The sequence below is a fragment of the Malaclemys terrapin genome, chromosome 4 (genome assembly GCF_027887155.1).
Source record: "Malaclemys terrapin pileata isolate rMalTer1 chromosome 4, rMalTer1.hap1, whole genome shotgun sequence".
NCBI lineage: Eukaryota > Metazoa > Chordata > Testudines > Emydidae > Malaclemys > Malaclemys terrapin.
Window position 1 is genome coordinate 19,119,829 of NC_071508.1, and position 27,116 is coordinate 19,146,944.

Below are 27,116 nucleotides of genomic sequence, written 5' to 3' on the forward strand. Positions count from 1 at the left end.
GCAAGGCAGTGGTGTTGTGCGGAGGGTGGGCAAGGGGGGATGGGGAAAGATTCCTGGCTCTGAGTCCCAACAAGGGCACGTGCATGAAGGATCATCCCCCTAAAGGGTTAACCCTGGGCTAGGTTATTCAAACACCTCCAGCTGAGGTAAGCACACTGCTTGTTTGTTCAGGTAAATAAGGAAGGAATTAGATATAATGGGCAAAGGAGGCATTTGCTGAACACTTTGCATTCTAGCGCTCAGCGTCAGGGTACATACCTAGAGACAGATGCCTTTAGCTGAGTGCATTTCTCCATAGCCCACCGCTTCTTTCCCACGCCTCCTCCATCCCGTGGAGGTCTCTTCTGGTGGCACTTCTCAGAGGGCTGATGCTTCTCGGCACACTCGGCCTCCTGCAAACAGTGTCCGGGTGAGTGACGCAGGGGTAGGGCTCTCATTCCACCCCCCTGCCCAGCACTCCCCACGAGCCAAGTCTTGCACCCCCAATCCGCCTCTCTGTCCCCTCCCCATGCCTGCCTGAGACGCTGAAGGGACGGGGAAGAACTTTTCTAGCCTTCTTTTTGGATCGATGCTACAGCTGAGAACCTGCACATCTCTGCACACCTAACGGGTAAGTCCGGCTAAGATAGTCTCGCTTCAGTGTTATGTGTGACTTACCCTCCATGGTGTTGGAGGGTACACCCTGGACCCTAAGATCTCCTAGGTCTGTTCCATCTCTGCTCTGATCCAGCCCTTGCTCTCTCGTCTCCTGTCCTGTGTCATCTGAGGTCAGCTGGCTGATTCTGTGACGTGGTCACCTGGCCTTTTCTCCTCCTTGTTTTGAATGACCTGGTGAAATATCTGGGGTGGTTCTGAGATATTTCCAGGTTATCCCAAAACTTCCTACTTCAGGATTTCTTGCACCTTCCTCTGAAGCAGCTGGAATCAGCCACTCCTCGGGAAAAGATATTGATCCAGTAGATGAGTTCTACAATCCTAGGGGGGAAATATCCAAAAACACAAATGGGAATTAGTACCCAACTCCTTCTGAAAGTCAATGGGAGTCGGCATCTAACTCTCATTGGTGCCTTCAGAAATTAGAATGAGGGACTCGGGGGGTCAGGACTCCTGGGTTCTGTATCTAGCTGCATTGCTATATGACCACTGACTTCAAAAAACAACCATGCCTCAGTTTACCCAGCTATGAAATTTGAACAATAACGCTTGTGTCTGGGAGTATGCAAGGGCTTAATTGATATAATTATGTGCATTGATTAAATAAGTGCCCTTGGAGAACCTCGTGTAGATGGTCTATAGAAGGGTTAAGTATTGTTAGATATCCAGTTATATAAATAATGACAATTGTTGGTATACAGATTGCCAGGTTTCAGTGACTGGATTAGCTAACCTGGGCATGCAAACGGCTGGGGGCGTATTTGTAAAAGGACAGTGGGTGCTGTTAACCCTTTTAATCAGACCGCCTGTGTCTCGGGGCTGCCCTTCATGTTTTTCAGTGCCAAAGGCAAATTGGCTCTGTGTCTGATTTTTATGGTTATGCTCGGTTAGTGAAACACAAATGACACCTCTGATGCCAAATCCCTTACAATACCGGCTTTCTCATGGGCAGGCGTCTCTGCGGGGCAAGCGACTTGCAGGGGGAGGCATGTGCTGATATAAATAGGGGCTCTCCGGATTTTGATGGGGAACACCAAGCTCCACCGCTCCCCTGGGACACACACACACACAGAGGTCGGTGCTTAATTAAGACGGTCAGCTCGCCACTTCCCTCCCCTTTCTGCTGTTCACCTCCCAGTGGGAATGGAGAGACAGCAGGTGGAGAGGGCGGCTTGACCCGGGCTGCAGAGATCTGTGTGAACATCAAAGACGGCACTGAACAGGGGCTCCGTCACCCAAGAGTCTCTGCATCTGGTGGAGGTAAACGAGTGGGGATCTGTGTATTTGCCGTCGTTGGAGGGGGCGGGGGAGGAACACTGATCTGTGTTCTCTTTTTAATACCCCAACAATAACTTGTGGAAAAGTCAGCTAGGAAGAGACTTGCCCAGGAGGAAGGCTGTCCGCAATGTTCAGTGAAAGATGGAAGGACAGAAGAGAAAGGAAAAATCTTTTCTCAAAGTCCTAAATGCAACAGCACCCAGACATATTTCCCTACCATCCTTAACAGGCCATGTGCCTCCCTGGCAGTCAGTGGAGTTTGCATCAGAGATCAATACAGCGCATTGACACTAAAGCTTTCGGGGGACAAAGGGGATGCAGCTGTGACCGTTTCTTAGGAAAAGGAGAGAATGGGAGGGAACTAGATTGGATTCTATATCCTGAGATTCCTATCCTTCCCCGCTCCCGTGAAGTGGAGGAAACCTAGACAAGACATACAGATCACCAACAGTACTCCACTGCTGAAATCAGTCCAACCGGCCTGTCTATAGTCCGGGCTCTTCCCATGTCCAGGAGATGCACTGAGTGAACAGGACAGGTCTGGATCACTTAAGTCTGTGAGGCTACAGTGTTTGAGGGACTCCCGAACCTCACAGTACGTTGTTGGTGTTGTACTGGCCCATGCCAGTTTTGTGCTGTCTGGGAGGTGACCCCACAACCCTGAGGGTACAGGATGTTGTTTGATCGTGTATGCCACTCGTTCCATCCTGGAGCAAAAAGCCAGGCCTAGTATGCCTCGCACCCCTGTTCTCAATTCAGCATGCTCAGAACCCCCCTGGATCCAGAACCAGGGACAGCTCTCAAATGAAGAGCTTCTGAGTCCTGAACATCACGGGCCAAATTCTGCCCCCGGTCCCCCCTCAAACAGCCTTAAAGAGAGGGAGTTTGTCCACGTGTGTGAGAGACGGATGGATTTTTACAGACTGTGCTGAACCCTCTGGCACCCAGGACCCTTCAAGGTATTTCAAGATAAGCACCCCAAAATGGAGGCACCTGGAATCACTAATCACTTGTGGAAACCTTGGCTGTGAGCTGCCTTCCGTGAGGTTGTCCTGGGTTGGTTTACTGTGGCCCCTTCTCCCTTAGCCCTGTTTGGTTACGGGAACACCTAGAATCCACTTTCATAGTTAATCTGATGGCCCCCAATAAAACCATCTCATTTCCTTCTCGCCACCAGATGTCTGGCTGGCAGAGCAAACAGGCTGGTAATTATTTCGTACCCAACCTGCTGGACTTTGACAGCCTTCATTTCCAGGTGCTCCCCATTCACAATCAGATGAAGCTGACTCTGTCCTCAAGCCGATTCCAGTGAATCCGAGGTAACCCATAGTATTTCTAGAGTGCCTGTCTCCTTGGGACGTCAGGGCCAGTGGTATCCTAGTAACCCCATGCTCTTGTCAGACAGGGGTCTGGAGCGCATGTGTCCAGCACAAGGTGAGAAGAAAGGGACTGAGAGATAACCTCAAGTCAGTTGGTGAGGAGCAGCAGGATAAAGCAGGGATTATTGTACTCCATTGGGAATGGTGATCTGGCCCGACTGAGTTTTCCTGGCCCTTGGATTCGTGGGAGCCAGTGTGAGGTAAAATGTGAAGGGGTCTCCAGCTAATTCTCCCACATGGGAGCTTTGGCGACTTGTCACCCTTATTTGGGAGAGAGGGTTTATCTGGGATGAGGATGGAGGCTGTGGAAGAGGTGGGGTTCTCTTTCCGGGTGGCTGGGGGGAGCTGTGTAGATAGGGGAAGCTGGAGAGCAGGGATGGGCCCAGACACAGACTCCAGTTCCAAACAGACTCGGAGGGCACATTGAATCCATACTGAGCAGCTGAACCAAAACCCTGGATCCAAGCAGGACGTTTCACAGACAGCAGGGGCATGATTGCTGATGCACCTGAGGACCCTGGCCACTAGGGGTGCTGTAGTGCAGCCTCCTGTGGAGGTGGCATAGCGACCACGGGACCAGAGCCAAGGCCTGAGGTTGGGGAGAGCTAAGGCTGGCTGTCGTTGCAGCAGTTTTGTAGAGCAAAGGCTGCTGTAGAGAGGACAGCTGAGCCAGCCACTGGGTCTTTGGAGAACTCCTGCTGAGAGATCGGGGGGGGGGGGGTCAGGGGAGTGGGGAGGGATAATTTAACAGGTGAGCTTTGGGAAGTGAGCATGGACATGGGGAGAACTTGCACAATGGGTGGAAACTTGAGTCTTCCCTGGGGTGCTCATTTGCAAATCTTTCCAGGCCAACGTTTGCAGACTCAAGAGTTGCAGGCGAGTTTTGCAAAAGCTTCTGCCTCTCTTGGTCCTTAGCTGACCTGAGTCTCTGGGCTTCAGAGGCCTTGTGTCATTGCTCCCAGGTTAGACGCTCTTGCTTCTCTGACCAGCTGGTCCCAACTGGGGAGGAAATGTGTGGGAGAAGTAGGCAGGGCCAAGCAGCTCAGCCCTCGGCTCTCTCCCCCTGGGACTCTTATGACCGGGCGTAAGGCCAGCCTTGGGGGCTGCTGAACCAGTTACCAAGGGTGACACCTGCAAATCCACCCCTGCAATTGGGGATCGTTGAGATCTCTGTGGCCCGCCAGATCCCTTGGGCTCACGGCATGGTGCAGGCTCAGAGAGCTGGGGCACTGGCCTATGTGATACGCAGAGAGTCTCGAAATTGGGTCCTTCAGCGTTGCCAATGTTGTCTTTCAAAAATCCGGGATGTGCCTGCTGGGAGCAGGAGTGCTGAGCCAACTTTGAGTGGCGTCACGACCTTGCGCGCCAGGTCACATCACCAGCAACCTCCCCATCACATTCTAAATTGGTCCGGGATGCCTTTGATCCCTTATTGCAGCCGGGGGTAAGCGCCACTGGAGTGGCCTGGGATCAAAGGCGTCCCGGCCTGATTTAGTAAGGGACAGGCGATTTTTTATTTAAAGAAGGGCTGTCCCTTATAATTCAGGTCTGTTGGCAATCCTAGGCTCCCTCTGCTCTCTGCCAGCCCCCCTGCCAAATGCTCCGCTCCATGGGCATGATCTCAAATGTCTCCCCCAGGGGGGAGGGTGCAAGAGGAGAACTGTCAGGCCCTCATGAACTCTGATATCCGAATGGAGGACTGTGCCTTAATGGGGCTATGGGGTCCCAGCCCTGCCTCTCTCCTGCCCTGTGGGAACAGCTCATAGAGGGGATCAGCTGGAGAATGGGGCTTGGAATCCCCCTGCTGGCAAGGCTGCTTCCTCTCTCCCTGCTGCAACGGGGTCATAAATTGGACCATTAGCCTCTGGCTACAGGAGAAAACATGCCCGGGACCTGCCTTTGTCAGGTGGCCCTTCCCAGGCAGCACCAGAAACTTGGCACAAGGAGAGAAAGCCCCGGCTGCCCCGTCACCCACATTCTTACTATGCAAAGCAGTTCAGCTAATGTTCCTTGGAGCCTAATGCCTTGAGGCATCCTCCTCATTGATACATTTACCTACCTCGTGCTCTCACTGGCCTGCCTCCCGCAGGCAGTTATTCCTCCGTCTCCGTTTAGCCTTCTGAGAATGAAGTGCTGGGTGCTCTCCAGAGCTGAGCCACTGGGCCAGCGCTGAGGACACGGGAAGGCAGGATGGATCTCCAAAGGGCCACGTTAGGGGGGTTGGTAACTTTGTCCTGCTCCCTTTGGGCACAGAGAGAAAGAAAGAGCTAGTAATATTTTTTTCATATATAATTGTTTTGTTTTTTTTAATGGGAGGCAGTGTTGTCTTCTGCTTAAACCGTCAGACCGAGAAGCCGGACTCCTGGGTTCCTGACTTTGGCATTCACTCCGTGTGTGACTTTGGGCAAGTTACTTAAATGCTCTGTGCCTCAGTTTCCCCTTCTGCAAAATGGACATAACTTTTGCCAAGTGCTTTGAGATCCATAGATGAAAGGTGCCACCAAATGTTAAATATTATTTTTAGCCTTTGTGATGTGTTTGCTGAGTTCCTTTCCAAAGTCTCCTTCTATTTTAAAAAACAAAAAACCCTCCATAGGAGCAGTCTATTAACATGCTCCTATCCTATGGGGGCTTCAGACATGTTCCAACAACATCCATAAATTTGGATAGTTTAATCCAAAGCTTCTTTGTACCCACCGGGTCTGCAGGATTGGGCTGGAAAACTAGGAAGAATGGGCTCCCTTGTGAAATTTCTGGGGATCTTCCCTCTTGCTGGGGCTCAAAATACAGAGGAAACAGCCTTTCTTCCTCATGATTTTTCAGGGGGTCAGCTTATGTTCCTAACTGGACCCCAAAATACAGAGCCAGCATAGGGATGGAAGAACTGGAGGGGTGGGCGGGGGAGAAATGTAGTTTGGTCAAAGGTTCAGGCTCAATCTGATTTTATCCACTTTGATTTGCCTGACAGTGGGATATACCTGTCTTCTCCAAAAGCATTTATGGATGCTGGAAAGAGACAGCAGCGTTAAAGACCACTTTGGCTCCCTTAATCCCACATGGGCTGCTAAAATACGCCAGGTTCTTCTCCAGTGTGCGGTCTCTCCGCTTTCATTGCTGAGAGGTCTAAAACTTCCTGCTACAGGAGGGTCGGAGACACAGAACTGGAATCTGGTTTTGGAACGCTCCCTGATTTCTGGGCTGTTGTTAGTTCAATGAAGGTGAGAGAGAGAGCCTAGGGAAACAAACAAGTTTTGTGAAACCCCAAAGATTGTCGAGGTTTCCTACAATCCCACATGTTCCCAGGCCTCAGTTTCCCCTTCTGCAAAATGGACATAACTTTTGCCAAGTGCTTTGAGATCCATAGATGAAAGGTGCCACCAAATGTTAAATATTATTCCTGTCCCCTACTTAACACTTCTGCCTGTTTGCATGCAGTCGACAACAGTTGGGAGTGCTATCTGAGCTTGCCCTAACCCAACCTGTTTCGCTGCGGATTTAATTTTAATTAATGAGCTCATTGTTTAAGGTAGGTTTGTTCTTTGCTTTCAAAGGGCTTGATCCCAAGTCTGTTGAAGTCAATATCAAAGATCTCATTGACTCATCGGAGGAGGATCATGATAATACAAATAATACCTATCTCTTAGTCATACAGAGATCTCAAAGCACTTTACAAAGAAGGTTCGAACCATTCTCCCCACTTCACAGAGAGAGAAACAGAAGCCCCGGGGGTGAAGTGACTTGCCAAAGTGCTGAGCTGTGAACAGAACCCAGGTCTACTGAGTCCCAGTCTAGTGCTCTGTCCACTAGGTCACACTACCTCCCGTAGGCCTTATGTGTATTGATGTTCTGCACGGAGTTGGACCTGCAGCACACTGTTCAGATCCAAATTTCCCCCAAAAGATTATTAGAGCTGAGGTTTGGGCATACCTCTGAGAGCCACAGTCCAGCTTTCGTTAAAGTGAATGCTAAAACTCCCATTGGCTCATTCAGCAGACACTCCCAAAAGCGATCCGGCAAAATGTTTGGGAACGATTTGGCACTAGCTGTGTCCCAATGTAAGTCCCCCTGCCTCTTGGGGGCACCTTTCCCTATTTGAGCAGGAGAGTTGAGTGAGCGAGAGTGAAGTGTTCATTCCTGGTGGGTTTCCAGCCAGCTGAACAAGAAGCAGAGTGTTGCTGGTGTCCTAGCGAAATCAGGCTGAGCATTATATGCAAAAATCACATGATTTTTCTTTGGCTTTGTTGCCTCGCACCCTGCAATTGGCTGGTGCCCTTCTTCGAAGCAGCCATGCTTGCGTGGCCCTGATTAGCATCCCCGTGGATGTATGACATGCCAGCTGTTGTACATTCTCATCTAGCTGGGTTTTGCTTAGTCGTGGGCTGCACCTGGGTTCTCTCTGCAGGCCCAAGAGTCTCAGCAAAGCTCTCTGAGCCGTGGGAGCGAGTCTGGTGTTTGGAGCCTCCAAACCAGACGAGCTTCCCCTGCTTTGGAGGTTTGGCGTTGCAAACATTTTGCACAGCGTTAGTCCCTGCTGCAGGATTCGGTTTAGGAACCATCCCTGCTCCTGGGCTAGCAGAGCTAAACTTCGCATCTAGAATCTTAGTCCCCTGATATCTCCAGTGGTATCTCACCAACTGGAATATCCCACCGCTGCCTCGTTTTTTCTTTAGTCGGCTATCCATTAATGCTTTTATATAGTGAGCTCCTTAGTGGGAAGGTACTATAGAAGGGTAAAAAGGCCCCACCCCACCCCAAAGTCCTTGCTCAGGCAAAACTCCTAATGAAGTCAAGGAGAAGGGGGGAATCTCTTATTCTCAGTCTTGCTACAGCTTTTCTCTGCTGGCAGAGACCTTCCACTCCCTCCATACTGATGGAGGGTGTGTTGAAGGTGATGGTGGTGGGGGTGGGGTGGGAAGAGGGACGCTTTTTGTTGCAAGAGCTTTCTACTGAATTTTTTTCTGCAATGGCTTGGAAAAAATGGAGGCCCGTGTTTTAAGCTGCATGCAGTTGTCATGTGGGATCTTTCTTCCTATCAAAGGCACGCATCACATTAGAGTTCATGGGAATTACATGGGCATATCAGAGGAGAATGAGGGTACAGCTGGAACTCACCTGCACATGGCTAGGCTGATGTCATCAACATGATAAACAGCTTGCAGGTTTTTCTTTTAACACCATTTACAATCTATTTCACACTTTAAGGTGTGATTCTGTTTGTCAAATGACTGTGGAAAAATGGCCCCTTCTTTCCCACGGATCAGCTCTTGGTAAATATTTAGAGCCAGAGCCGATAAACCTACTTTACCATATTAAACCCCTGTTAGCCCTGCCACACTGGCACAGCTAAGAGTGAGCAAGCTGGACTCAACTCCTCATGCACCTTCACCTGCCCTGTTTGCAAAATTCCAATATCAGAGTTAATTGGCGCACCTGTGCACACCCAGTGATGGCAAGGGGGTTTGCACTGATGTCAGAGAAAGCAGAATTTGACCTGCAGACCCTTCATGCCTGATTGTGATGCATAAGAAGGAAATACCCCAGCTTGACTCTCAGATCCAAGGGCTGGCAGTTGCAAACAATGGGATGGATGCAGATCAGTGTAGCTCCCTGTAGCCAGTAGAACTATGCTGGTTTATACTAGCTGGAGATCTGGCCCAGGACCTCTCTACTTGTAAATGGAGCCCAGTTGGTCTGGAGATACTGAGAAGCAAGTCAGGAGCCCCTTGATGCAATTTTTACACTGATTTTTTTTTTTTACAGTGACACTTTAAGTTGTGGTTCTGATCTCCCCCCAGCTCTTGTAGAGTTTGGCAAACAGCTGAAGTGGAACATAATTGTCTGCAGGTAATAAAGGGAGGAAATACCAAAGAGGGGAATTGTTTAGGGTATTAAAAGGGATCATTAAATGCAACTGAGGCTATGCCTACCCTTAAAACGCTACAGTGGCACGTTAGGGCTTTCCGCATGCTTCAAGCTTTCTGCACTAGGGAAAGACACCAAAAATTGTTGTTAAGGCAGCAGCTCGATCTCAGAAACCCTCGGGCCTTGAGGGATTTTTATAACTTGGTGACAGTTTATTTTTAAAGGTTGTAAGAGTTAATGCCTTAATTGTTTCCTTTCTTGCTTGGATACTTGAATCCGCCGTGGCAAAGTTCTTCTCCTAGAGACTAGAGTGTATAACCATAAGGGAAAGAAGAGAGGAAGAAGAGGAAAAGGAAATAGAAAAGAGAGAGTTAAAATAGAGACATATTTGAGTGCTACATACCAGTGCTCCCCGATGGGGTCATGGTGACTTTTGTAATTAACGTGCTGGAACCATTTGGTCAAAGGAATGATCCCAGCTGAGACTCTCTTTAAACTTTTATTACAGCTGCCTAATGCACCGAGCCCTGATGCCCATTTGTTGTCACAGGGCTTGTCTACTTAGCAAATGACATGCCCAGCAAGCCAGGATGTGAATCTGTCGTCAGATCCCCTGTGGACACTGCTACACATAGGTGGCAGGTGACTAGGCTAGAGGGGGGCTCAGCTCCCCTTCCCCAAACATATCTACCAGCTCCCCAGTTTTGTCTGAGCCATCCTGTGTACACGCCCGGCTCAGGAGGCAAACCCCCGCATACTAGCGCAAGTTCTCATTGAGCTACTGCGAGCATAAGTAGCCATGACAGCATGGGTCATGGCTATAGGCTGCTGGTTTCAGGAGGGGTTGGACTCCGACAGCTAATCTGTGCCTTGCAATGACAACCATACACCTCTCTTAGCTCAGCCAGCGAACTATGCTGTGAGGCACTCAGATACTACGGTGACAGGAGACAGATAATTACCGGACGTAGCTGAGGGTGGTGGTCCTGGGTGGATTCTGCTCTCTCCAAGTTTGTTAGAATTTACACTGGAATTTAGCTAGGGAGTGCAGTGGCCTTTGGGTTCCCTACCATAGTCTTTTGCTCCATGAACTCTGGGCCAAATCCCAGAATTGCCTTTGACACCGGTGAGGGGGGAGAGACTTGGCACTGATCTAAAGATCTCTCCAAGGTGCTGGGGCAGAGGACAAGGAAGCAGAAAGAACCACACCCTTTTTGTGATTAACAACTGTTTGCTCATGCCCTGAGCTTGAATGCTGTCTCTGCAGCTGCTCGGCTGGGAGAAATTAGAGGGGTGGAGAAAACACCCCCCACACACACATTAGCTGCAGAACTAACTTCTAGCATTAAATAGGGGTCGAGGTCTCCGAGGCTAAAGAGATGTGTGAGGCTGGAGGAAGGGGAAAGGGATAATGCAAGTGAGGGAACAGTGAATAAATGCAAGGGGGAAAAGGCAGTCAAGGACAGAGGGGATGTGAGATGAAAAGAAAGCAGACACACCAAGGAAAGAGAGAGCATGGCCTTAGAAACTAAAAATCCTGGGCCCAGTTTTCAGACATGGGCCATAACTTGACATAGCTTTATAGACTACATTAGCATTGACTCCACTGTACACTAGCTTGGCGTCCGTCATTGACCCTGAAGGAGCTTCGTTGATGTATTCCAGTGGGGGAGTGGGGTTCTTCACCCTTGTATCAGTATATATAAGCTGACTGAGGAGCCCTGAGCTGCAAACCCAGCCTCCGTGCGACTCCCTGGCCTTGGAAGCAGGGCTGCGGTTTGACATCTTGGGTAGATGCTGTTCAGGAGTGGACGTGCGAGAGGAAAGTTGAGCTTTCCCTGCAGTTGGTCCCTCCTTCTCCTGTTGTTTCACTCTTGCTCAAAGCAGCTTCTCAGAGTAAATACTTCCCCACCTAGCCCATAAAGGCCTCAGCAGCAGCCTCCTGGGTGCCAAAGCCAGAGAAAATCAAACAAAGGTCCCCACCCTTAGAGTACAGCACATTTTGTCAGATGATTACTCAGGCTTTTCTCTCCCACAGCCCAGAGGTTCTGCTCCTGGCCAGGTTCTGTTTCCCAGGGGCTCTGGCCTACAATTTCCCAGCCAGGGGTGGTGGGGTGGGGTGGAAGGAAAGGGCAGGGCTGATGAGTTAGAAGTTTCACCTTCTTTCTTTGTCCTCTGTCCCCAAACTTGGCAATGCCCCTTAGGCCCTAGAGCCTCCAATTGGCACCAGTTGTGCTGGTTTTGCCTCAATCTGTCTGTCTGTTTGATGTGCGGCTGCTAGCGTGAATACCGTGACTACTGGGCAGTAATCAGGTGTGCGTTTTTGCAGTGGCTCTTGCATCAGAGACTTTATAATGGTTTAGAGAACAGGGCTCCCTGCATCTCCCTCACAAACACAGATGTAGGTACATGTCCCTCCTAGCACTCCTGATCTCCTTTCTTGTAGTACCCAGCACTGTTACTGGGATCAGTTGGCCAGATTCTCTGCTGGTGTCAATCAGCATCATGCCATTGACTTCAATGGAGCTTCCCCGGTTGACACCAGCTGGAGATCTGGCCCCAGCGACTTTGGGGTAGCAAGTAAAACTGCATTATGGGATAGAATGGGGAGGTATGGCTGAGCTGCTGCCGCTGCAAATGCTTTGTGTACATGGAGGAGTGAGAACTGCTGCAGACTGCAACCAGTTTAGCCAGACCTGAGGGCTAGACTTTGCCCTGGTTGTGGCAACCCAGGCTTGCAAGATGTCTGGGACAGCTGCTGTGCGTGAATGCACGTTGTTGCAGACGCCGAGTACACCAAACGCTGTTTTGCTTAGGGCCTGGAGAGAACTTGGGCAGAGAAGCTTGGAATTAGGAAGGGGAAGACAGAGATCCAGGGGAAGGGACAAGCAGGCTGCAGTGGTCTGATCTGCCATTGTTGCAGAACCCAGGAACATAACTTAGGGTTACCATATTTTGTGCCTCCAAAAGGAGGACACTCCACGGGGCCCTGCCCCCGCCCCCAGCCCCGCCCCCTCCCCCGCCCCAACTCCGCCCCCTCCCCAAAGTCTCCGCCCCCTCCCCTGCTTCCCGCGAACATTTAATTCGCGGGAAGCCTGGGCAGGTAAGGGGCGGTGTGGGGGGAGGAGGTGCGGCCCAGGCTGGCCCCCCGGCGGCTCCAGCCTGGGTCGGCTGCGGCCCTGGGGTGCCGGCCCCGGCCCCCGGCCGACCACCCCCGGCCCGCCCAGCACTGCCAGCCGGCCCCTGGCGGCCCAGCGCACCCCCCGGCTCCCGGCCCCGGCGGCCCAGCGCACCCCCCGGCTCCCGGCCCCGGCGGCCCAGCGCACCCCCCGGATCCCGGCCCCGCGGCCCAGCGCACCCCCCCGGCGGCCCGGCTCCCGGCCCGACCCCCCGGCTCCCGGCCCCGCGGCCCAACGCACACCCCCCCCCCCCCCCGGCGGCCCGGCTCCCGGCCCGACCCCCCGGCTCCCGGCCCCGCAGCCCAACGCACCCCCCCGGCGGCCCGGCTCCCGGCCCGACTCCCCGGCTCCCGGCCCCGCGGCCCAACGCACCCCCTGGCGGCCCGGCTCCCGGCCCGACCTCCCGGCCCCGCTGCCCCGCGCACCCCCCCGGCGGCCCGGCTCCCGGCCCTGCGCACCCCCCCGGCGGCCCGGCTCCCGGCCCGACCCCCCGGCTCCCGGCCCCGCGGCCCAGCGCACCCCCCCGGCGGCCCGGCTCCCGGCCCGACCCCCCGGCCCCGCGCACCCCCTCGGCGGCCCGACCCCGCGGCCCCGGCCCGGCTCCCGGCCCGGCACCGCGCGCCCGGCCCCGCGACCCCGGCCCAGCCCTCCCTCCCGATTTTCCCGGACATGCCCGGCTTTTGGGGGATTTCCCCCCGGACGGGGATTTGAGCCCCCAAAAGCCGGACATGTCCGGGAAAATCCGGACGTATGGTAACCCTAACATAACTGCATGCACTTTTAAAATTTATTTAGCCCTCTGCTTGTGGGGAAGGTGGTGCCGGGATCTAATCCCACTTCCAAGGAGCACCACACCATCTCGGGTTTGCAAAGGGCTTTCTAGGGCCTCGCAAGCTGTTACCAGCTTCCCTTTTGTGCAGGGAGCAGCATGGGGCTGGATTTAAGGCTGATCTCTTAAAGTCTTCATCTAATCCAGAGCAAATAAACCAGAGGTTTGGAACTGCGCAGCATCTCTCAGGGAAACCTGGTGCCTCTTGGGAGGCGTGGGCCCCCCTAGCTAGGGACTCCCCAGTTCTGGCCTCCGGAGCATCAGAGAAAATGCAATATTTGCTGGGCAGCAGGGGGGTTAGCACCTGCTCTGCGGAGGATCACCTTACTGGGTGCCTGATCAGAAAGGCCAAGCCTGCTTCCGGGGCCGCTGTGACATTCCGACATGTTTCTAAAAGTCTCCTGTCTGAGCAAAATTCGCCACTTAAAGGCAGCCTAGTATTTCAGTATCCCTCAGGGCTATTGATTATTAAAGTCTATGGGGCCAGACCCCCACCTGACATAAATCAGCATAGCTCCATTTCCCGTCCATGAGCCGGGGCTATCGATGCTAGCTGGGCTCTAACTCTGTGTGGGTATGTGATTGCGTTGTGCGAATATATGCGTGTGGGGGTATTTGCATGGCATGTGTGTGTGTGTATATCTGTTTAGCTATATGTGCTAGGGACTTACCTGGGCCCCTATGACCGTAACACCCTCACAAACCTGAATGTGTTTATAGTGTATACACAAGAGCAGAAGCTCCTCGTATAGTCAGCCTCTTTCTGCTCGTTAGTTGGTTCAGCACTGTTACAATGCAGCATCTGAGACCCGGGCGCAAAAGTAGTTACTGCCTTCAAGGGTTTGATGGTAGCTGTTTAGTAGGGCTGTCCTTGAATGATGGTTGCACCGTTGCCTGTTAAGGCTAGGGTTGCATGCACTGGGTTTCGTACTGTAGCCGGGGTTTCTTGTGAGCAGTGGGAGCCAAACACTGGCTTGTTATCGTAGGGTTGCTTGCGAGCGGGCCAAGCTGTATACGTTTTCTTTTTTGGAATACAAGCACTGAAGCATTTGGAGCCAGGTTTTTCAGAAGAGCCCAGCAGGCTAGGGGGGCCCTTGAGTGCTAAGTCTTTGGAAAATCTGGCCATCGCAGTGGAATGCCTCCTTTGCACATGGTGTAGGAAGAGGTTTGTTTTCAAAAATTGGGCTTTCACTTATGTGCCGCAAAAAGCCCTTGGGAAATGTTGGCCTTTTGGGATTCTGAGGCCAGAAAGGAGCAGCGGGATGGCATAGTGGTCAGTGCATAGGATTTGGCGCCAGGACCTCCTGTGGTCTAACCCCAACTCCGCCACTTATTTTGCATGACCTTGGGCAAGTCGTTTAATCTCCTAGTGCCTCCGTTGCCCTATATTTAGTTCAGGGGGCCAGGACTTGACTTCAATGGAGAAATGATTTACAGTAGTGGAGGCCCTGGCCCAAGGATAATAAAACTTCCCTCCTGGGGATAATTGGGGAACCTTTGTGAAGCACATGGGAGATGCAAGGCCCCAGGGAAGTGTTAAGCATTGCTGCTGTTAAAATCGTTGCAGACTTCGTTCCTGGCTTTGTCTGAAGGATGAGTTTAACTGTAACAATGTAAATCTTCCAGATGTCTCCTCCTTCCTCCCATCCCCACCCTTTCCACTGGCAAATCTGTGGTTAATGGGAGTCTAGCTTGCGGCTATTAATGACATTTAATTATCTCTTATTTACCAGCCATCACTGACTGCAGGGAGTGGACATGGGACCAGCCCATTCGCTAGAAGCAGCAGAATGGCAATGAAATTTTCTTGGCACGTTGAAAAATGTACAAAGATAGTAACACGCAGTACAGAACACTTTGGTAAATAACATCTCTCCTACACAAAGGATACGTTTATTTGGTTAGAAGGGCTTGAATAAACTCAGGAGATTCACCGTTTCATCCTTCGTGTTAAAGGAACCCAATGAAGTATCTTCATTGCTATTTTTTTCTTGCTGCTTTTTTTTTTTATATAATACCCACTGGGAAACATCGCACTGAAATCTGCTTACCCACCGATGTTTTCCCATCCTCCAGTGTACGTTGGTTTGTTTATTGCAAGGTCGCTTGTGTGCTGGCCTGCTGCACGGACTGATTTGTTTTTGTAGGGTCTCTTTGGAGCAATGGCCCACAAGTACACACGCTGCTTTGTTATGTAGGGTCACGTGTGTGTGCCATTATTACTGTTCATTATTTGTATTACAGGAGTGACCGTCATGGCGCCAGTGTGCTAGGTGCTGTATAAACAGAACAAAAAGACGGTCCCTGCCCTCAAAGCGCTTACAGTCTGTGATCTGTGTGCACTGGTTTGTTTTTGTGGGATCACTCATGTGTTGAGCTGGATGGTCTGGTTTATTATGGTAGGATTGATTGGCATTACCCGGCTGTGTACGCTGCTTTGTTATTGTAGGGTCCCTTACCAGCACTGGATTGCTGTATTTTGAGAAAAAGAGTAGGGAATCATTTGTTGGGGGGGAGGAGGGGGAAAGGTGGGAAATCCCCATACAAAGAAAGACACGGGCCGTGCAAACAGCTATACAATTGACCCCGACGGTGCCCTTTTAATGGCACACTCATTTCACAGGGCTCTTTTCTTTAAAGCCTCAGGACTCCTCTCAGGGCACTATCAGGCTTTCTCTTTTGATGGAGACATTTCCCGCGGTTGCCATGGAAATTCAGCAGGCTCCTCCTCTTCTCTGCAGAGTCCAGGGCTCCCTGTGTGCAGGAGACAGATGGAACTGGGCTTTTAAACATGTGCTCTGGAAAGAAAAGAACAAGTGCAAAAAGTTCATGCCAACAGGGATTGAAGGGGTTCGTGGCCAGGAGCCATCACCTGCCATGTGCCCTGTCATCCGATTCATAGATTCCAAGGCCAGAAGGGACCAATGTGATCATCTAGCTGATCGCACGTATAACAGACCAAAGAACTGCCCGCACAATAATTCCCAGTGCAGATCTGTTAGAAAAACAGCCAATCTTGATTTTAAAAATTGTTGGCAATGGAGAATCCACCGCGACCCTTGGTAAATTGTTCCAGGGGTGAATTACTCTCACCATTAAAAATGTTTATGCCGCGTTTCCAGTCTGATGGAAACGGTGCCAGGGATTCTGAAATCAGAGGGTCTCCTCATGGAAGTGACATGAACAATGGGGTGCCTGCCTTATAACTGGGGCTCAGTCTAATCGCCAGCCACTCTGTGCAGGGTTTTTATATCATGCTCATCCCTGTGGGATCTGTGCTGCCAGAAATGCCAGTGCCTCACTCATTTAGGGTTTGAACTACTGTTGGTGTCCATGGCTTTCGGATCAAGCCCCTAATGACTGGAGATCTCATGACGATGGCATTGTAATTGTGTGAGCTGCCCTTGGGTGCAATAGTAGTGGATACACCGAGGCCTAGATCTTGTTAGAGCATTCCCATGGGGAGAGCAGTGTCCTTCAGGACAACACTCTCAGACTAGGTCTACACTGGGGGAGGGGGTCGACCTAAGATATATGCAACTTCAGCTATGCGAATAGTGTAGCTGAAGTGGGCGTATCTTAGGTCGATTTACCTGGCCGTGAGGACGGCGGCGAGTTGACCGCTGCTGCTCCTCCGTCGACTCTGCTTCTGCCTCTCCCCGCGGTGGAGTTCCGGAGTCGACAGCAGAGCGATCGGGGATCAATTTTATCGCATCTACACTAGACGCGATAGATCGATCACTACCCGCCGATCTGGCAGGTAGTGTAGACGTTCCTTCAGCCCCGGTCTACGATAGGGACCAGGCTTACAAAGGGGTTTAGGCACCTAATGATGCAACAAGGCACCTAGTGAAAAACACCTAAGCAGGTTACATGGCTAACTCCCAGTGACATCAAATGGGATTTCTGTGCCGAACCTGCATAGGTGCTTTTATATAAATCTCACTAGGTGCCTAGTTGCATCATTACATGCTTAAATCCCTTTGTAAACCTGGCCCTAGGTGAAAAGATATTGCAGCAAGCCAGGATTTGGAATCCCTTGCAATGCCTCAAATCCACCCAACAGCCATGCTAGGGGCTTTACAAGGCTCTGAGCCGTAGCAAAGTCAAGAGAGAACCAACCGTTTCGTGGAGTCCAGCGGCCCTGCAACAGTTTCCTTGCTTGGTGTAGATGTGCCCTGCGCCTGCTGGTGACATGAAGCCCATGTAAAGGGCTGCTCTGTTGGTTACACTCAGATCATTTTATTTATTTATTATTATTGTTGTTGATTTGTATTATTGCAGTGCCTTTGACTCCTAGTCCCAGACCAGGACCCCACCGCGCTAGGTGCTGTACAAACACAGAACAAAAAGATGGTCCCTGCCCCACTAGGATGGGCCTTGTCTCTGTTATTTTAACTGGTAGGAGTTTGGAGGCCCAGCTTGGAGCAGAAGCAGTGAGGGGGAGTGTTCTGGAGTCCAACCTCTGCCTGAGATGCAGGGCTCTGTCTAACCCTGCCACAAGCAGTATCTCTCCTGCCCTGCGTTGCCCAGTGATGGGGAACGGCTGTGCCCGCTAATGCTCAGGTTCTTGGCAGAGATGCTCTCCCCGTCCAAGGCAGGGTGCTCAGAAACCAGATTCCCCAGGCACACTCCCGTCTCTGGTTGTGTGTCCATTTCTTCCCGAGGAATGCGCAGTTCCCCACCCAAGGCTGATGGCTTCATTGTCCCAAACAGGCTTCAGCCCACCCCCCACCCCAGCCAACTGTGGCAAGGGGCTTATTTACTTCACACCATTTTCCTTCCTACCCCCTCCAGAAAGTTACCACCCTGATCAAGGATGACTCTCCCTCACGTTTGGTATCTGATCGTTCCAGGCAGGTCGGCTTTTCCCCACTCCCCTTCTACCCCCTGATTGCCAAATGACCCAGAAGCAAAGGAGTCACCCGGGCCTGTGAAGAACTATTTAACCTGTTTTCATCTGGGGGTCTCTTCGGGCATCGAGTGGCTCTTTTGGAGGCTTCTTTCCCACTAACAGGCTTAGCTTTCCCCCTTTGTGCCTGACCACTGGGCAGAAAGGCAGGAATTCTTATCAAGCCCCAGCCCTTTCTGACTGGTGCTTGTTGGTTTGTTTCTCTCTCCACCCCTTGGTGGCTGACAGACTTGGAGACGCACCCGGGCAGAGTGATGGGCAGCGCAGGCCAGGGGCTGACCGCTCTGCCTCACGGCCGGATCGCCCCACAGGACGCCCTGCTGCTGACCAGCCTGGAGAAGACCCCCACCGCACAAGACCCCGATACCCGGAGCTGGAGCTCCCTGGACAGCCCCAGCCCCCCTGCCACACCCGAGCAGACCCTGCCCACTTTCTATCTCCACTACTTCGATATGCTCTACTCAGAGGACACCAGCTGGGTGCCCAAGGGCCTGGGGGAGACTCCTCAGGGCAGTGGCCAAGGAGGCAGGGGCGAAGGGCAGAAGGAGCCGGAGCAGTGCCCCATCATCGACAGCCAGGGCTTGGGGCTGAGCCCCGACATGGACTACCAGGAGAGCCTCCACTTGGAGGAGCACTCGCTGGAGCAGGTGCAGAGCATGGTGGTGGGCGAAGTGCTAAAGGACATCGAGACGGCTTGCAAGCTCCTCAACATTGCAGCAGGTGGGTGCCCCTTCTGTCTCTCCACTTTTGCGCTGGGGCTGTGTGTGTGGGGGGGATTTAAGGGGCCAAGGAGAGCTCAGTGCCTTGTTGTGGGGAGACCGGAGGCTCAGGGGGCTCCAGACTGAGTTGTGGAGCTTGTCACCTCTTGCTTGCTGGTTTGGATTCAGCTCGGCAGCAGGTGAAAAGCATTGTTGGCTCTTGGTCCGGGATGTCCATGGAGTGGCTTGAGAGTTCCTGGCCCTCCACAGTTACCAGAGAGCACCAGGATGTGCTATGTACGCTAGTATCCACAGGGCAGCCAGCATTAACAGCTGGACCCAAAGCCCTTGGAAGGCAGTGGGAGTGTTTCTGTTGTCCTCAGTGAGCTTTGGGTCAGGTCCTAATTGTCCCCCTTGTGGGCACTCTCAGCAGAGAGGCCAAAGACTGACTGGGCCATGGAGGCTGGGCTCCTTCCTCACCCCTCGCTGGGATTCCTCCAGGGCAGGCTGAGTCCGGGTCAGGGGCCGGGGATGTCGAAGGAAAGACACCCCCACTGGCCTCTGTGGCCTTCCCTGGCACAACACTCCTCAAGCGAAAACAGCCACACGGATTCCTTTTTTCTGTTCAAACCCTTTTATTTGACAGAAATTTAAATCATCAAACCGTTCTGCTGGGTTGCGACAGAGTGAGTGGGGTGTGAGTGAGGCCCTGAGAGGGCAGCATCTGGCACATCTGGATCCCAGCAGTGCCACTGCCAAAAGTTTTCAAACAGGTAGGGGCTGGGGGTGGAAGAGTCTGAGGCCTGATCTCCACCTAAAACTTAGGTCAGTCTAGCTGCATTGCCCAAGGCTGTGAAAAATTTCACACTCAGAGCACTGTAGTTGGGTCGGCTTAACCCTCAGTGTAGGATTCTTCCAACAACCACTGGAAAGGTGGATGATCTACATCAAGAGAAAACCCCCTTCTGTTGATATAGGAAGCATTTACGCTACAGTGCGGCAGCGCCGTAATTCTGCTGCTGTAGTAGCAAGAGTGTAGACGTGGCCTCATAGGTCCTAAATTAGACTTCTAGATGCTTCCCACTAGCAGAATATTCTGGTCTCCCCAGAGGCCAGGGCAGCTGGATTCATAGGGACTAGCAGGTTTTCCCCATCTCCCATGTCTATGACAATGTGAAATATATTTCACTGGGTTGCAGGGGGAATCTCTTCCCCGGGGGTGAGAAGTTTCTTTGAAGTCATGTGTGTTAAGCAAGTGGATGGCGGGTCAGGAAGGGAGCAGCCAAATGGGTGGGTCGTTCGTTTGTTCTTTCTTTCTTTCTTTCTTTCTTTCTTTCTTTCTTTCTTTCTAATTTCCCACTTGGGAGAGCTGGTGGTGGAATGTTGAGTGTCTAACAGAACTGTCCTCTCAGGTGATTCTTCTGGGGTGGTGGTGGGGAAGGGGATGGAACCTGCTTTTCTTGACATCAATGGTAAAACTGCTAGTGACACCAACAGGAAGCAGGGTTGGGCTGCAGAGGTGTGAAAGTGAAACCACATGCACAGGGGGGAGAAAAAAAAAGTCATGCCAGGGAATCGTGGCATGGTGGGAAGGGACCAAAACCCCTTCTCCCCCCGATGCAAATACCCTTGATTTATAGTGTGGGGGCTGAGAATCTGGACCCAAACGTTGCATTGTGGTTTGTACCTGTCTCTAAAATCATCCGGTGCACGTGTTGAAATGCAATGGCATGGGATATCTGGGGAAGTGCCTTTGAGTTACAAGCAGCCTACAGCAGGTTTGCAGCCATCTGGCCCCAGTCCTGACAGGATTTAGTATGAACCAAAATGAGCAATCTGATCTTCAGAGGAGCCTGAGCTGCCTCCTGTCTGAATCAATGGGCATTTTCTCACTGAATTCAGTGGGAGCAGGAGCAGGGCCTTCTCGCTCCAAAGGTGCAAAAGTGCACCGTGCACATCCTCTCTGAAGAGCCAAACCCAGCAGCGAGCTAGGGACCCTGCAAACAGCACCTCGTTGACCCAGATCCGGAACGGACAGTGCTGTCAGCGATGGGGTTTGGGAGCCGGGGCCTGTAGGAGAAGCGGCTGGAGCCAGAAACAGAGAGTCCCAGCTAGATCATGAAAACCATGCTGAGCATTTTAACCCCGGCCTTGCACTGATTGCAAAGGACTCTGCAAGGTGCACTGGGACAGAGAGCAAAGGTGGCAAAGTCTCCAGTAGTAATGCACAGCCACTGGGGGCAGGTATGTTTGGTTTACTAGGATGAGTTCCTCTGGCATGAGGAACTTCGGGCCAGCTCCTTAGCTGGTGTAAATCAATGGAGCTATGTGAATTTACACCCTTTGAGGATCTCCCCATATATTTGGAGGGAGCAGTGTCTAAAATAGCTCACAGGGTTTCTACCTCTAATGCTGGAGCGGGGCCTGAACCGGAATCACAGATCCAAACTCTTTGGGCTTGGAAGCTCAGAACCATGGCAGAACTCTGGCTGGTCTCTCTCTGCATTTGAAATATTTTGTATCCTGTGGAGTTTCTTAAGCATCTATAAAGCTACTGCATCGAGGCATTAAGAACATTGGTCCAATTGGCAGTCAGCGTGGCTATGCTGATTTCCATCCACTGAAGCCTTGAACCTTGCAGCATGTGGGAAGGTGATTTGCTCTATTACGTGTGTGCATGCAGTAGGCACTTGCTGGGTACATAGCCTTGCTGGGCGTCCCGAGCCAGGTGCTCTTCCAGAGGGCGTCGCTGTTTCACAAACAATGGCAATGGGGAACAAAGTGATTTGGCACGCGGAGGATAAATGTGCCCCTTTAGGAGAACCAGCCCTTCGGACAGGTCACGCTGCTGTTGCTTCCCCCGTGGGCACGCGGTCGGTCTTCTTCTCCTGACTGGATTGTTCATTTGAAAGTGCGCTTGCTGGGCTTGGTGCAAAGAGACTCGCTCCTTACGGCCGGGCCGGGCCTGCACTGGGGAGGCTCCCCTGTGCTGTAGGTGAAGGGTGCTTCTGATGCTCCCTTCCCCTGCCCCCACGCCCCCATGATCTGTGGGTTTTGAGATTTGTTGACTGGGGTTGAAGTCTCTCCCAGTAGAGACAGGGACTTTCTGCAGGTGGGGCGTTCCCCTGGCAGGAAAGGGATCTGGTTCCCAAGGGGATGGGACAAAGAAGGAGGCAGGGAACCCAGGAGAGGATCAAAGATCCATGTTTCCAGTGGTTGAAGTAGATTGAAACTGGAGGGGTAGTTTCCTTGCCCCAGCCATGCAGGAGGGGGAACAGGCAGGGAGTACTGCTCCTCAGCTCCCTTGTCCTTTTAGCATGGGAGGGGTGCAGTGTTCTCTGTTACTGTAACCCTTGCAGAGTGTTCTCTGGAGGAGAAGTGTCCCCCGACCCTGCTCACCAGGGCTGGGCGGGGCGTTTTGTTTCTCGTCCACAGATCCGGCGGACTGGAGTCCAGGAAACGTCCAGAAGTGGATCCTATGGACTGAGCACCAGTACCGACTGCCCCAGATCGGGAAATCTTTCCAGGACCTGTCTGGGAAGGATCTGTGTGCCATGTCAGAGGAGCAGTTCCGTCAGCGCTCCCTGGTGTGCGGGGACGTGCTGCACGCCCACCTGGACATCTGGAAATCAGGTACATGCCGGCGGAGTTGGAGGAGGCGGGGTGAGCGCGGCAAAGTTTCCTTAACCGTGTTATCCGTGGGAACAGTGCGCTTTGTAGCGGTGGATTCTGCTCCCCCTCACCTGATGCTCATGCCCTTCCCTTCTAGCTGCCTGGATGAAGGAGAAGGCTGCGCCCGGAGAAGTGCGGTACTGCGGTGAGTTCCCACCTTTGCCAAGGACAGGAAGCGAGGAGGGGTAGGAGGGAAGCTGGGGGTGCAGCAGGAGGGTCAATGAACCAATGATTCAGTGACTGGGTCCCCAGTTATTTCAGGGGTTGCTTCTCTCTTAATCAGGACCAATATGTTAATCGTAATTAAGTCTCAGAGTGGTAATTATAATACACTATTTATTAGTCAATAATAGCCTGGTTAATTAGTCAATAATGTGTCTGGTTAATAACAAGCCCAAAGGGGAAATGACTATCAGATCTATCCCAGATACTTATATAGCCCTCATTACCCTGATATCAGAGTGCCTCACAATCTGGTGTGTATTTATTATTAATGTATTATTACTGTAGCACTCAGGAGTGCCAGCCACGGGACTGTGCTGTGCTAGGCGCCGAATAAATACAGAACAAAAAGATGGTCCCAATCCCAAAGAGCTGATAATCTCAGTCTTTACGACACTTCTGGGAGGCAGGGCTATTATCCCCACGTTACAGCTGGGGAACTGAGGCACAGAAAGGCTAAGTGACTTGCCCAGGTTCACACAGGAAGACTGTGGCAGAGTAGGGAACTCAGCCTGGGATTCCCAAGTTGCAGGCTATTGCCCTGCCCACTGAACCATCGTTCCTCTCATCAGATGGCAGCCATTTTTGGCCACTGATGAGTCGTGATGACCTGGGCAAGCTGAAGAGGAAAGACTCCCTCTGTTCCCAGTCCCCAGAGCCACTTGCTCCTCTGCTGGTAGCGACTGACTAACAGCTGGCATGTGCTTCCTTTCTGCCGCAGCGGGTGACGAGAGCTGGACGGATAGCGAGGTGGACTCCTCCTGCTCAGGCCAGCCCATCCACCTATGGCAGTTCCTCAAAGAGCTTTTGCTGAAGCCTCATCACTATGGACGGTTCATTCGCTGGCTCAATAAGGAGAAAGGTGGGGGCCGTTGACTCCTCCTGGGGAACTCAAAGCCATATTTTGTATCTATGCCATAACCCCCCTAGGCCCCACAGTGTTGAGTCTCCTAGCACAAGTATTCACCCCGGCAGGTGCTCCAACCCAAAGCTCTCTGGGCCAGATTCTGCTGTCGTCATTCCGTCAGTCCACAGGGCCAGATTTTCTGCCCTGCTCTTCTCTTTGCACCCAGAAAATCAAGCCCAGTGACTCCCAGTTTACACTGCTGTGAGTGAGATCAGAATGAGGCGCTATGCCTGGGTGTCTCCCTGTCTGTAAGACTAAGGTACTCATTGCCATAGACACAAATCTGAGTCTCCCATTATCTTCCCCCAAACTCTATCCCTCAGTGAGTTTGTGGGAACCAAAGCTCTATTTTCCGTTCCCTAAACTTCCTTCCTGGTGAAACTGGGCTCCTGATCCTGTATTCCTGTAGTGCCTAGATCAAAGCCCGAGCTCTGCATGTTGCGGGTGTGTCTACCCAGCGTATGGCAGCAGGTCTCTGAGCTCGGGTCAACAGGCGTAGGCTCATGGGGCTCACCCTACTGTAGACGTGTAGCTATGTTGCAGCCTAGTCCGTGAGTCCAACGCCCCCTGCCCTAGGCTTCCGAGCCCAATGCTTTTGATTTAGTTGGGGATTGGTCCTGCTTTGAGCAGGGGATTGGATTTGATGACCTTCTGAGGTCCCTTCCAACCCTGATCTTCTATGATTCTATGCTGATCGTCTTCACAGCTGTTCTTAGCATGAACCATGTGAGCCTGAGTTTGCCGAGCTGGGCTCGGAGGTTCACTGCCGCTGTCTGTGTTAGACACGTCCACAGAGTCCCTGCCCCAAAGACTTTACAAGGCAGATGAAGGGTGTGAGGGGAAATGGCCACATGGAAAGTGGGAATCACTTGTCAGCGTCCACCCAGCAGAGCCGTGTCAGAGCTGGGACTAGAACCCAAGTTTTGCCAAGTCCTGTGCTCTGCCCACTAGACTATGCTGCCTCTCAGTGTCCCTGGGATTGGTCCTGCTTTGAGCAGGGGGTTGGACTAGATGACCTCCTGAGGTCCCTTCCAACCCTGATATTCTATGATTCAACTCCCATCCTGTATTATTGCCTCCTTTTTCTCTGCTTGTTCCTCTCTCAGGCATATTCAAGATCGAGGACTCTGCCCAGGTGGCTCGTTTATGGGGAATCCGGAAGAACCGGCCCGCCATGAACTATGACAAGCTGAGCCGCTCCATCCGGCAGTATTACAAGAAAGGGATCATCCGGAAACCTGACATCTCCCAGCGCCTGGTCTACCAGTTTGTCCACCCCGTCTGAGAAGGGGGCAGGAGCAGGGGAACGGACTGACCTCCCGGTGGGATCCCTATAACCAAGCACCTCCCACCCCCTTCCAAAATGAGATCCACCTTTGATAATAAAGATGAAGTCTAGGATTGTGCAAGAGGCTGGAAATTCATCAAACTTGCCAGATGAACTTCAGAGCTTCCAACCTCCCCCAGGCTACAAAGCGTGTGTGTTGGGGGAAGAACCCCCACCTAGCAATGGACTGCCTGTGAAATAGAGTGTATACATTTAATTCTGGGGCCAATGAGTTTGTGTAGAAAGCCCCCTTCTCCCTCTAAAGCTGCGGTGTGAGGGGGGCACAACAATTGGGTGGGGTGGGGGGGCGAGGGGATGCTGCCTGGAAGCAACGTCGAACCAATAGAAGTTACGTCTGACTGTTGTGGATGAGGTTCATTTTTCTCCCCCAGCTTTTCAAGTCTTTGGCTGTGCGAGAGGCACCACTAGACCAGATGCCACTTAGCAGAGATTTATGGCACGTTGGAGGTCACACAGCATAGCAGCTGGGCGTAAAACCCAGGAGTCCTGTCCACACGTGGGAACATAGGAGTTGTCATACTGCATCAGACCACTGGTCCTTGTTTCTGAGCCTGGCCGGCCACCCCTGCTTTAGTGAAAGGTGCTGGTACCCCTGCAGTGATGGGTAACTTGCCCCCTGGGGAAGTTTCTTCCTGATCCCCATCAGTTAGAGACGGTCGTGTACCCTGAAGATTGATAAGAGACACACACACACACACACACACACACACACACACTGCACAACATCTAGTGATAATCAAATTCGGCCTCTCTTCGTCGATGCTTCCAGGTGGGGAGCTTGAGTTGTCCTGAAATATCCCAAGGATATCATCATGGCAATTCTACTGGTTTTGCTTTTTCCTGATCTGAAGCAGTTCTCTGAGCATGGAAGAGAGGTAATTCCCCACCCACCCTCAGCCAGTCCAGAGCCTTTCTTTAATGGGACAACTCCCTCACCAATAGCCTAACTGAAATCTGTTCCTTCTATCCTTCCCTGGGCTAGAAAAGTAGCTGGTCAGTCCAATCATTAACTGGCGGTGTCTCTTCTTGGTGGGGGCAAGGATAGAACGATAGCCAGAAAGTGCTTGCCACTAAGGCAGTCTCCCCCCCCCAACACTTGCTATATGCATGTGATCAACTAGGCAATGCCCCCAGCCTTGTGTGGCAGTGGAGGGATGCCCCAGTGTGACAGGGCTCTGCGAGCCGGCAGAGAGCAGCAATGCTCTGGTGTAGACGACTGCCAGAAGGACTGAGGGTTATCGGCTGGAGACGCTGCAGCTGAAGCATTCGCCTCCCTGGTTGGCTTGTTTGGAGGTGGGTCGGCAGTAGGAAGCAGTGGAATTGTCCAGTAACGTGTGATGCTGGGTTAGCAGCTGCATAACTGGCTGGTGTGTCCAAGAACCTCTCAAGCGTCCTGCTTCTCTTCCTTACGGAGAAGCAGTTCTGAAGCACGTGCCTTGCTATTCTGGGAAAATCGCTTTGACAAGTTCATCATGTCCGACTGGCCCTCTGAGACATGCAGTGGGCAGCTTCCCTTTTTCTGGGTGCCATTATTCCTTAGCACCATTTTAATACTTCGGGACTAGATTCTGAACGTAGTTAGGCCGGTATAAACCGGGAGTAGCTCTCTGAGCTTCAACCGGGTTACTCTGGATTCACACTGCTGTAAATGAGATCAGAATCTGGCCCAAATGTTTTGGAGTCAAGTTCTGCTACTCCCTCCCCAGTTCGTCTCCCATTGCCTTTGGCAAGAGCAGCACCAGCTGTAAACCAAAGACAAGTGTGGCTGATCATGGGGTGGGCTCTAACTCGGGGATTGCCTAACGGGGCCAAACCCCGGACACCCGACTCAGATCTGAAGCGACTGAACTAGCCAGTTTCTGGTGCACACTTGAATGGGTGCGGTGACCATTTTCGGGCATTGTGTGTGAAAGGACAAAGTCACCCATGCGCAGGATGTGAGAAAGGCTCATTTGAAAGGAAAGACAATAGGATCGTACACAGCAGCCTTCTGCCAGGGCTCACGCTGACCCGAAGCTGGGACACCCTGGCACTTGGATGCATGAGAAGGCCATCTGGCTGAGCAACAGGGTAACACCAAAAAGCTCTTCTGGGAAGCATGGAGGCAGCAGACTGTGTAGTATGTTGCTTTGCCTGCTGGACAGGTTGCTGTACCATGGCCGATCTCCTAAGCAAG

The 27,116-nt window shown here is 52.2% G+C and overlaps 1 protein-coding gene across 8 annotated transcripts; it reads left to right on the forward strand.

Annotated features, from left to right (window-relative positions):
- The first annotated feature begins 385 nt into the window (after nt 1-385).
- SPDEF (SAM pointed domain containing ETS transcription factor) lies at nt 386-27,116 on the forward strand. 8 transcript variants are annotated; one of them, XM_054026442.1, is made up of 10 exons: nt 386-610; nt 1,793-1,914; nt 3,110-3,251; nt 3,334-3,511; nt 9,072-9,155; nt 18,322-18,813; nt 22,227-22,424; nt 22,561-22,608; nt 23,407-23,547; nt 24,699-27,116. In XM_054026442.1, exons 6-10 carry the CDS (start codon nt 18,348-18,350, stop codon nt 24,875-24,877), a joined length of 1,032 nt encoding a protein of 343 aa, XP_053882417.1. In that variant the 5' UTR covers nt 386-610; nt 1,793-1,914; nt 3,110-3,251; nt 3,334-3,511; nt 9,072-9,155; nt 18,322-18,347; the 3' UTR covers nt 24,878-27,116. The 8 variants fall into 8 exon arrangements, with proteins under 8 accessions (XP_053882417.1, XP_053882418.1, XP_053882419.1 ...); XM_054026443.1 differs by lacking the exon at nt 3,110-3,251; XM_054026444.1 differs by lacking the exons at nt 3,110-3,251; nt 3,334-3,511.

Excerpts from the sequence above, each read along its gene's own strand:
- SPDEF (XM_054026442.1), top strand. The coding sequence starts at position 18,348 with ATGGGCAGCGCAGGCCAGGGGCTGACCGCTCTGCCTCACGGCCGGATC. Across the intron at positions 18,814-22,226 it reads GCTCCTCAACATTGCAGCAG|ATCCGGCGGACTGGAGTCCA; the intron begins GTGGGTGCCCCT and ends TCTCGTCCACAG. Across the intron at positions 22,425-22,560 it reads CCTGGACATCTGGAAATCAG|CTGCCTGGATGAAGGAGAAG; the intron begins GTACATGCCGGC and ends CTTCCCTTCTAG.